This window comes from Eurypyga helias, unplaced genomic scaffold (assembly GCF_000690775.1).
Source record: "Eurypyga helias isolate BGI_N326 unplaced genomic scaffold, ASM69077v1 scaffold39378, whole genome shotgun sequence".
Lineage (NCBI taxonomy): Eukaryota > Metazoa > Chordata > Aves > Eurypygiformes > Eurypygidae > Eurypyga > Eurypyga helias.
In genome coordinates this window covers 3901-14426 of record NW_010269516.1, presented here as the reverse complement: position 1 = coordinate 14426, position 10526 = coordinate 3901, and the positions used below count along the sequence as shown (strand labels likewise).

Genomic DNA, 10526 nt, shown 5'->3' with positions numbered 1-10526 from the left:
GGGGGGGGGAAGAAAAAAAAAAAAGGCAGCTTAAAGTGGAAGGTACCACTATAACATTTCAGTGCATCCATTAATGAGCTGCTTTCACTATCATCTTGTTTTGTGCAGAAGAGGTAGAGAAACACTTGAGATAATGCTCATTGTTCTCCATGAATTACCATGGCTGCCATAACCAAATTTACACCATGCATTTTTAAGCAGCAACCTGGCTTGCTACAGACCTAAGCAATCACAAGGGTGATGGCAAAGCAAGCGTAAACAGAAGGGACACATTTCTATCAGACAAACAAACAAAAGACGTGTTCATGCACATGTTGAAAGTTCATAAAAAATCAGCTATTTAGGAGATCTAAGAAACCTACTTTGACAACCGAAAGCACACTGAAGATGATCTTCTAAACCTGTCTTTTCTCTTTGCCCACTAATCCTTTAAGAACTCACCATTTTCACTTCTTTCTTCCTCCTCCTCTGAAGAATTCAGGGTCTGCTTGTTAGGTGGAACAGAGTTTGTGCCTCTCCTTGCTACCCAAAATCCTGCTGGACCATGGACAATGGGAGCAGTGCTACCCTGGCTCTAAAAGGCAAAGTCAGAAGTGTGCATTTAGAAATAGTTTAAAGTCTTTCCATGCGCTACACACACGAGTAGAAACAGGCAGGCAGATCAAGCTAATTGCAATCAAAACTTACTAGAATTACCATTTGTGCAACAATTCCTACTCACCTTGATTGCAACAAAACAGCTGTGGACACATTTAGTTCCTTTGCCTTTTGTTCTGCCTAGCATGATTAAGGTAACATTTCTGAAGACCCACCACTGACCTACACAATACAGTCAAGTCGCTCCCTCCCAGAACTTAGCCAGATTTAGTTTAAGCTCAAAGCTCAAAAGGAGAGAGCAGACCCCAGACAACAGCCAAGACTGCCACTGCTGGCATCTACTCCTGCATTCCTCATCCTGGAGCATTCCCACCACACCACCAGCAGATCAGTTCATCCAAACACTCTAGTTATCATGGAAAAAGGTTATCTTCAGTCACAGCTAGAGAAACCCACAGGCGGCTGCTGGCATAGACACCACTGTCGGCACTAACTCCACCCACACGTGCAAGCCTGACTCTTTCAGGGAGCAGCGCCCATCAAGGTTGCCCACAGGACACCTTGAACACTTCACACACCCTTTGTCTTTGCAGTGAAGTCAGTCCTTAGCTGCACCACAATTTAAAATAGAGAGTTCTCTGAAGCAGGAATATAGGATTGACATGCTCGTCCCTCTTTTGTGATGGCTAAGGTGACATTCAAAATTCTCCTCAGAAGACATGGTGACTATGAGATCGATAAAGTGCTCAGAGAGGCTTGTAAGATTTCCAAGGTTGAAGCAGAGATGCTAAGTCAGAAGATTCTCCCACCAGGCCTCTAGTAGGATGGCAGAGTTTTCTGCGAGATGCATCTTTCCCCAGGAAATGTTATATTCCTTTACTAAACAAGACAAGGAAGAGACAGAGAAAAGGCTTTGGCATTGACAATAACAAAGTCACCGAATGAACATGAAAACTATTCATTAGGAGCTGCAGGTATAGAATCTAGCAATGGGGAGGAAAAGCTAGTGAGCTATATTGATTAAATGTCAGGAGAAAAAAAAAAAAAGAAAAAAAAAAAAGAGGCTGGCTAATCTGTCCTTATTCTCTGACACTCTCGCAGGAAATTCAGAGCAAAGATTACATGAGGACAATTTTAAAAACAGCTGCTGCTGAAAACAGTCCTGAGCAGATTCCTCCCTCTCATTTAATGATGAGCCCAACATTTGTAAGGTTCACTGCTTCACCACAGTGTAGAGAAATCCAAATCTACCAGGGTTTTTTTAAAAAGCATCTGCTTCCCTATTTAGATACCTAAATATCAATTGAGTTTGTGGCATATCCAGCTTTGTACTAGGCTTGGACTACCAAAAAAAAAGTTTATTTTCAAGTTTAAGAATAGACTGTGCATGTTATCTACAACCCAACAGAAAGACTATTTAAGAGAAGTCTAGACTTGGAATTTTCTCCTGTTTCCCTAGTAGAAGAAACTGTTTCAGGAACAACATGCTAGCCCAAAACATTCCAACTATAAATTCATAGGAACAATCCAGGCTATCACCATCCAGTTTCTGAATCTGGTTACACAAATGATAAACTGCAGTGGGGCAAACAAGGGAAAAGCTTTCTACCACAGTATTTAGAGCTAGACAGACATCCACAGTAGGAAGGGATCTTTGGCGGTTGTTTAGTTTTCAAACTGCAATGGAAAGGAGAAACGTGACCCTACTTTTATGAAAATATACTAAAGAGAAAACAAGTGCTGCTGGTGAGGGAAAAAAATTGAGGTTTTAAGCAGGCTTTACAGGATCTAGACTCACTTCAGCCTTCCCTTCTCAAAAACATATTCACTGTTCAAGCTTACTCCAAGGAAAAAACAAAAAAAGATGCTGTATATTGAGGTTAAGTGCTGCGTGTTTGTACAGGTTCCCCCCACACCTCCCTCTCTGAGAACTTTTAACATACCCCTTCTTCCTAACTTACTGGCAAAGTAGGAAAAGCAGTGTCATTCTCCCCTTCAATCTCATAGAAAGTTATGCCGCCTTCTGGTCCTTGGGGCTCCTCTCCATTCCCCGGTACAAACCCATACTGACATTCCTTATTCACACCCTGCATCTGACGGCGGCTACGGCTGTAGGAGCTTTGAAAATGAGAAAGCAGATTAGCAATCACCACTGTCTGGGTTTCACCTCCATTTCGGTGCTCCATTTTAACTTTGTTCTCTTTGGAGGGGCACAATAAACCCATGGTTTCCTACTGTGCCAGGAAGAGCCAGCTCAGCTCTCCACATACCTCTCCCACCATCCTCCCCAATACCTTAGAGCAACCGTTTGTGATATTCACTTACCAGGACCTGCAGGAGAAAGTGTCATAGCTCTGATAGCATCGCTTTCCTGGACTGGGGTAGAATGCTATTTGAGGGCCAACCATGTTGTGCCTGTTTATAAATCGGGCAGATCCCCTAAGTTTAAAGGGTAAAAGGTGCAATTACCAGGAAGTGCCTCTCAGGTGGAACTCATTTGTAGTTTTACCTACTAATTAGCACAAACTCTCTCCTAACTGCTCTGCAGCAAGAACAAACAGAAAACAAGTGGCAAAATCAGGGTTTCAAGGCTTCATACCTTGGCATTCCAAATCCACGGTTATGTCTCTGAGGAGGATTCTGAGGATGGTAGGGTTCGTACGGTGCCATGTTTCCATCACCCTGCGAACAGTGAACTGAAGAGCGCCCCGAAGGAACACTGTGCTGTAACCGGGGTGGAAGAACTGGCTGACCCCTGCTATAGGCCACAGTCATAAAGACTTCCTTTCCACGAACTTTCTTAAGCATTCTCTTCCTTGTTTTCATATCCATTTCTGCAGTTTCAGTTGAAGATAGAAAAGATATATTTACATCTTAAACAGCTGACTCCAGAGGTATGTTTTCTTTGTCATTTTAGAAGTGTCAGTATTTGGACACACAGAAAGGAAGATGCAATGACCTATTCCACAATAAGTGCATTTTACCTACGCAAACTTCACATACTTTGAAAACTCAAGCAGGCCTTCTAAATTAGGAACAGAACACAAACACATGTAAATACTTTCCAAACTTCAGCTGATCAAACCAGTGTTCTCAGTGTTAAAGTATTTTTACGAAAGCTGCATTTATTTATTAAAATAATTTCTCCAAATTAAACAAATACAATCCATATGCAATTGTCTGAGGAAGCCCTAGTCCTTCCATGCATCTCTGCTAAGGCCAAATCAGACAAGCTTTTTGGTTCACAGTCCCAGTCTTCATGCATAGATCTCAAGTGCCAAATTTCTTCTTGGTCATTTTGAGCAATACCAGCTTTGCTACAAATTTTGGATTTGCACTCTTCCAAAGACAAATTTATCCCTCTGTCTGAAGGATCACTTTACATCAAACCCCTACAGTGACCAAGTTTTATATCACAGGCTGAATTAAGTCACTTCCAATATCCAAAGACAGCTACTGTTCAAACTGAGTGCCTCCTCCATTCTCCTCTAGCCCCAAAGGAAGGAATGCTTGTGGAAACCTTGCACAAACCTATTCCCGAGAAGTATCCACTTGTTATTTTCTGATAGGCTCCTCCTTTTCGGCTGGGAACCATATTCCAAGCAAGGACAGGTGCCACTTGTGTCACTGGTTTTAGGTTTGTTAAAGGAACTGAATGCCTACACAAAGAACACTGATGTTAGTTAGCAGGGCCACAAGGATGCTGTACATAACTGCACAACAACATAAGCGAAGCAACGTTAAGAAGAAAGTAGAAAAGCCCACAAACTTAAGAGTGTAGAGTATTTGTGGAAATAAAAAAAAAAAACCAAACCCACAACACAACAAACAACTTCCTCTGACATCAAGCACACATTACTTGTTTACTAGAAAAGGCAAGCTAGGATTTTATCTCAACACTTGGACTTCTGGGTCAAGCCTTCCTTCCCTGCATTTATACGCATTCAGAGGTACACCTGAAAGCATCTGACAACATAGAATTTTTGCAATACGTCATCAAGCTGAATTCTAGGTGTGGAGAAGGCTGAATGCTTCGAACGGCAAGGCGGAGAAAGTGATCAGACTCATCAGAAGTGCCACTTATCTACTTGTTTGAGTACAACATAAAAACCCTAGAGAAACCAACACCAGAGGATAATTTGCTATTTATGAATTAAACCCAAACTGCAAAGATAGTTTTCACATTCCAGAGAAGAAAGAGGAGCAAGAATCCACAAAAAGCATTATAATAATGATCATGGTCATTAGAAATCCAAGAGAAAATATTTTCTGCAACATTCTATTTGAACAGTGATAGCCAACAAGGAGACAAAGCCTCACTTTATATTTAAAAGCCTAGGTTCTCTTTTTTTCCCCCCCCCAAAGTATCTTAACCATTCTACTTTAAGCATCTGTTGAATATACAGACACAGCCAGAAAGAGTTCAAACATGAAATAGTCACCAGACTGCTTACTTTTCTGCCAGCTCCTCAACGAATACAGTCAACGTGTTGCCATCCTGTCTGACTTCCTGTATATGAGCATTGTAATACTTACCTCCAGGCTCCAGACGTACCTGGAGAGAGAACAAGGGAAGCTCTAAAAAAAAAAAAGCCAAATCTATCAGGGGATTCAAAATACTGTCTGCAAACCAGTAGTAGCAAAGGCTGCTCCTAGCTGATCCTATGTAACTGAGTTGGCCCAGGAGCCTCAAATACTTCCTCAATAGAGCAGACAAAATAAGGAGCACTGTACTATCTTCAGGGAGGAAGGCAGGGGGGGGAAGAGTAGCAAAGGTAAGACAGACACCTGCTTTCTGATTTGTTTTTATACACTGTGCCAAGCAGATAAGTACCAAGGAAGACTGCTATTTAAGAACTTGAGGAGAGCAGAAGATAAAACAGGAAATTGGAAAGGAAAGCTCAGCTCAGCTAGAAACAAGTCACTGTGTGAATCATCAGCACTACCTCAAACAGTGATAAAAATAAGCCCTTGCTACACACAACATTGGAATACAAAGAAAGCTGACCTTCCTTTCAGCATCTCCTGGTCAGACCATGCTACTTCTCCCTTTTTAGCTCTTCCCTTTCTATTTTATAAAAATATTTGCTGTTGAGAAGCAGAAGACTGTCCAGACTTGTTGCTAACCTCCAGTGAAAATCCAAGAGACAGCTACCCCAAATGCACACCCTGGGCATTTTGGGTGCTCAGTCCGGGATTTCCACACTCACAGAAATGTACATCACTGGTTCGCAATGAATTTCCAAGCAGCTTTTCCTTCACACTACCCAATAATTAAAGGTAGATTTTAGAAAGAAAGGTCAGATTAGTAGCTACAAGGGAGAGAATGAGAAAAGCCTTGGAAAATTCTATTAAGTCAAATGATTTTATGGCTTACCATACTCCGTTTAAAGCAGTTTTAATAGTTTGTCATTACTGAGTCTCCTGTGAGTACTAACCTGACACTTGTCTCCTAAATAGTACTGTCTCCCAGCAAACACCATGTAGTCAGTTTTTTGAAGTCTTAAAAATAAATGAATAAATAAATAAAAAGGAAAAAGCCTTTAAACTACTGTTCTTTCTTCATCTATCCTACAAATACTTCATGACAGCATCCAACTACAAATTATAGGCTGAGTTAGATATTTCCTATGCATATCTGAACATTCCCCATCATAAAGGTGAAGTAACTGTAGATGTTCTTATAACAGACCATAACCAGGCTAAGTTACAGGAGATCAAGAATATCCAGATAACGCAGTAAGTAGCACTACTACTTCCATACTACAGGGTCTTTTGTGATGGTACTAAGTTAATCCTACATTTAATAGCAATCCTGGTACTAAGAGTGTTGGACATGTCATGTACCATGTACTGGTAGCACTTGCAAAAATAAGATGTTATCCAGGAAAAACTAACATTCCCTAAAGTCTCCTTGCTGCTAGATTTCAGTAGTTTTTTCTCCATTCCTTGCCTGGATTCTCTGCATGTCAGTACTCTGTCTAGATAATTAGTTACTATACTCTGTTCCAAGAATTTTAATGACCCTCATTATTGCTTATGCAGTTGTAAAATGCTGGAGTTCTTCAATATGCAAAGCAATTTGGGTCAGACATAAAACATCACTTCAAAACTTATCTTTCTTGGTAACTTCTTGCTTTACAGATCAGCAATAGTGTATGCCAAAAAGCAGCAACCTATCCCAAGCCATGGAGACCATGAAATCTCTCCAGAATGTTCAAGCCTAGGAGAGCTGGGAAGCAAGAGAAAACTCATCTCATTTGACAGATCTCAATGCTAAATTTGAGATCTTCATTATTATACAACTCTGAAGCCAAAATTGTGCTTTATACAGCAGAAGTCCTTGCACACATGCTGCAACAAAAAAACGCTCAGATCTGAATGAATACCAATACAACGGAACATCAACACAGAGTTCTGTACTCTGCTTTGAGTCCTCACCTTTTCTATACTGTAATCAGTAAGTAGCAGGTCAGATTTTTTACAACCTTATCATGGTTATACAGTGTCAGAAGCAGTGTATTTCATACCTTGAAATGAAGCCAAGAAACCAGCTACTAGCAAGAAGATGTACTACCTACAACTATCTGCTGGGTTAACCAGAATCTTTCACATTTCAGCTGTGACATAGGCCTTGGATTCATAAATTTAACAGTGAGCCGAGTAGAGAAAGAGTTGTTTTTCTCTTTTTAAAGATACCTTTTCTGCTGTCCAGCCAAACATCAAACTCCACATTCCGATAGATCTCTGGGTCCAGTGCCTTTAGCACTTTATAAGGAACAGGCATCTTGGATGGATTTTCTGGAGGCTAAACACAGAGTTGAAACAGAGCATTAACAAGTGCATTTAAGGTGTTCAGCATAGCTTGTATCCCACCAGCATCTGTGGACCATTTTAAGAAGTACACACACTATTTTCCAAAATTTTCACTTGCATGATATTTGCCTAAAAACTAAAGCTCAGGAACATGAAAACAAATTTATGCATTCAGAAGCTCAGCAGACAGACTTTGGAAAGGTTAGAATCAGGCTCAAGAGTAACATTTGGCATATTCTTTACTCTAAAAGGAAAAAGGCTTATCCAATTTAACAGAAATTCAAGGGCAAAACCAAATGACAAGCAGATGGAAGAAATAAGCCACCCACTTTCAAAAAAAAGTAATTTTTAAAAAGCGGAAAAGAGGGTTTTAGCCTTAACAGGGGTAACATCATACAACAACAACATAAACCACTATAAGGAATTCTTCCCTAGACAAACCTTTTCTTCTTCAATGCCTTGTTTGAACTTATCTTCCTGTGGATTGTCAGTATCATTTCCATCCCAGTCGTCCACTCTAAGCAATTGAAAATAAGATTACAAAAGATACAGTGCATAATTTCTAGCCAGGATTAACATCAACCGTTTATTGAATCCAAAAAGCACCATGGTGCCATCAAGTGGCAGATTTTGCCTTAAACACGAGCCATGGCTGCAACACAGTACAGGACAAGACTTCTCCTAGTTTCAGGAACATGACCTCTACTTGTTCCAGGGCCCACCGGTAATGAAGGCTACTTCTTGCATTAGGAAGGAGGAAGGTGATCCCACTGATTGATTAAACTCTTGTACTTGAAAGTGCAAGACACCCTGTTCTAAGTCCAACCAAGCCAATGTCACCTGCAAGCATTCAGTAATGGTCAGAGACATGCCTCAAGCCTTTCTCATGACCTGAACAACATGGAACATGAGGGTTTCTATAGGTATATTCTGTCTGTTTGCCTCATCCCCAGTGATCCAACAGACTTGAATAATGCCACCATTTAATTGTCTATCTGGGGTATGATTCCATTAAAAAAGGACAAACAAGAAAATAAAGCAGATCTTGTTTCCTCAATAAGCTCACTATTGCGCCTGCAGAGGTGGAGGCTTAGAGGAGTAGTAACAGTTTCTAAAAAAAAAAAATACTCTGATCACATAAAGAACAGTTTTATTTACAAATAAGCTGTCATTTTAGAGAGTAACACACAACTATGAGGTAGTCAGCAACAGAGGATGTTCAATTATGTGACACTTCCCAGCTTCAAGGAAAGCACACCCTCTTCCACAATCTACTTCAGCTTTGTGTTTGTGTCATGAGATAGGGAAAGTTTTTTTTTAGAGTAAATACCCCATGAACAAAGAAATTTTGCAAGGTTTTTGGGCTTTTGTTTGTTTCCTTTTTACCACATCCCCTTCCCAAAATACCTCTTTTCTGATGGATTTCTGGACACTTTTTCATGAAGACAATCAAAGTTTGCATCCTCACTTCCTACAGAGCCAGTGCTTCTGTTCTTCTTGGATCCACTTCGAAACACCTCAACTGCAGACCTCAGTTCTTCCTCATCCATGCCAAACACATCTTTGTACAGGATCTCATATAATACAGCTGAACAAATCAACACAAAGCTCAAAGCAAATTAAGATACTACCAGATCCGTAAGAATTGCTGCAGTTTTCAAGGTAAGCATATGTTTACATAATATCTACTGTTACAAGGCCCTAGTTATCTAGGATTCAATCAATGAGAGGATCATAAAATAATACATCTGGGAAGAAGAAACCTCTGGAAGCCATTTGGTCCAATACCCCACTTAACAGATAATGAGTGTATGAATATATTAATAGGCAATAAGTGAACTTCCATCTCTCTCCTCCCCACCAAACCAAACACTGCCCATAAACATATGAAAACAAATAGTTCTCTTGCATAGAAAAACAATTTTAAGTTTACCCTGGCAAATAGCAGCATTTTCCTGGAATTGTTTTGTATACACAGAGTCATAATGGCCATTGCCGGAACAACACAGTAAAATCTGGGAAAATAAAAAAAAAAAATGTCTTTAAGGCTGGAATGATGTAAAAATCTAACTCTTTCTATTTGATACCCTATCTCAAGACGACATTATTCTTCCATTCTACAGTCAACACCAACACATCAACAAAACAATAAATGTTCTCAATATAAATGAAAAAGCTGTAAAATCAGCTTAAAACTGAATCCTAAACTGTTTAAGTCAGTTGGTCTATTATACAAAGAAAAACTATCATTTTCTACATCATACTGTATTACACATGAAATTTATTTACGGTTTCTTCCCAGCTTACCTCCAAAGCCACCAACTGCTCAAGAGGTGTAATAGTACAAGCCATTAAATGCACTACCCTGAGACACAGTGTGCAAGTATCAAAGATGTATTTCACCCTTCCCTACCTGAGGGACTAGAAGAGCATCTACTTCTCTAACCCTCTAAAAAGCCTTGCTCTCAGTAAGCAGTATTATGCTGCCTTTTCAGAAGAAGCATGCTTTCTGCAACGTATCCATCGATACACCAAGTAAATGCATACCATCAAACCATCCTGGCATGTGACCACAGCCAACTGCAACTGGCAGAAGCCCTTAGGCAGCTGCCTGCACATTGCCAACAAGGATGCTTCCCAGGGAACCAGCAGGAACTAGGATGCCAGGGCTCTTAATTCAGTGTGCACTGCATCTTCTGCCAACACAAGCTCTCATCTCATGGTGAGAATGAGCAACACCAGAAAGAGCTGCTGCCTGTACACACAGCCTAATGACAGACAGCTGCCAACACTTAATGAGAGCTCTGGTGGTAAAGCCTTCAAGGACAAACACACATTTAGTCCATACTGCTTGATTTTTGAAGTTAACTCATTTTGAAATTAGATTAAGCTACACAGGAAACTACGGAGAAAGAAGCACATGTAAAGAAAAACAGCAATACTAACCAACAGAGATCAGCTGCAGCAGCACAGATTTCAGCGCAGACTAGCCACTTTGGCAAACAGAATAGCCCATACTGAAATCCATACCACAGCAACTTCTCTGGCATCGTGCCTTAGCTACTGGCCACGTTAATTGTGCAGGCACACCTACATGACTGCAGAAAAAACAA

At 40.4% G+C, this 10526-nt stretch overlaps 1 protein-coding gene across 1 annotated transcript in view; it reads right to left on the bottom strand.

Annotated features, from left to right (window-relative positions):
• LOC104514451 (putative bifunctional UDP-N-acetylglucosamine transferase and deubiquitinase ALG13) overlaps positions 1-10526 on the bottom strand; it is a gene marked incomplete at both ends in the record, with an annotated part of 15597 nt that overhangs the window by 1488 nt on the left and 3583 nt on the right. Inside the window, 11 exons of the mRNA XM_010158135.1 lie at positions 423-574; positions 2559-2715; positions 2923-3036; positions 3197-3431; positions 4129-4256; positions 5052-5152; positions 6036-6102; positions 7299-7405; positions 7855-7930; positions 8821-9001; positions 9347-9428. Coding sequence (XP_010156437.1) covers positions 423-574; positions 2559-2715; positions 2923-3036; positions 3197-3431; positions 4129-4256; positions 5052-5152; positions 6036-6102; positions 7299-7405; positions 7855-7930; positions 8821-9001; positions 9347-9428 — 1400 coding nt within the window. The remainder of the gene's footprint in view (positions 1-422; positions 575-2558; positions 2716-2922; positions 3037-3196; positions 3432-4128; positions 4257-5051; positions 5153-6035; positions 6103-7298; positions 7406-7854; positions 7931-8820; positions 9002-9346; positions 9429-10526) is intronic.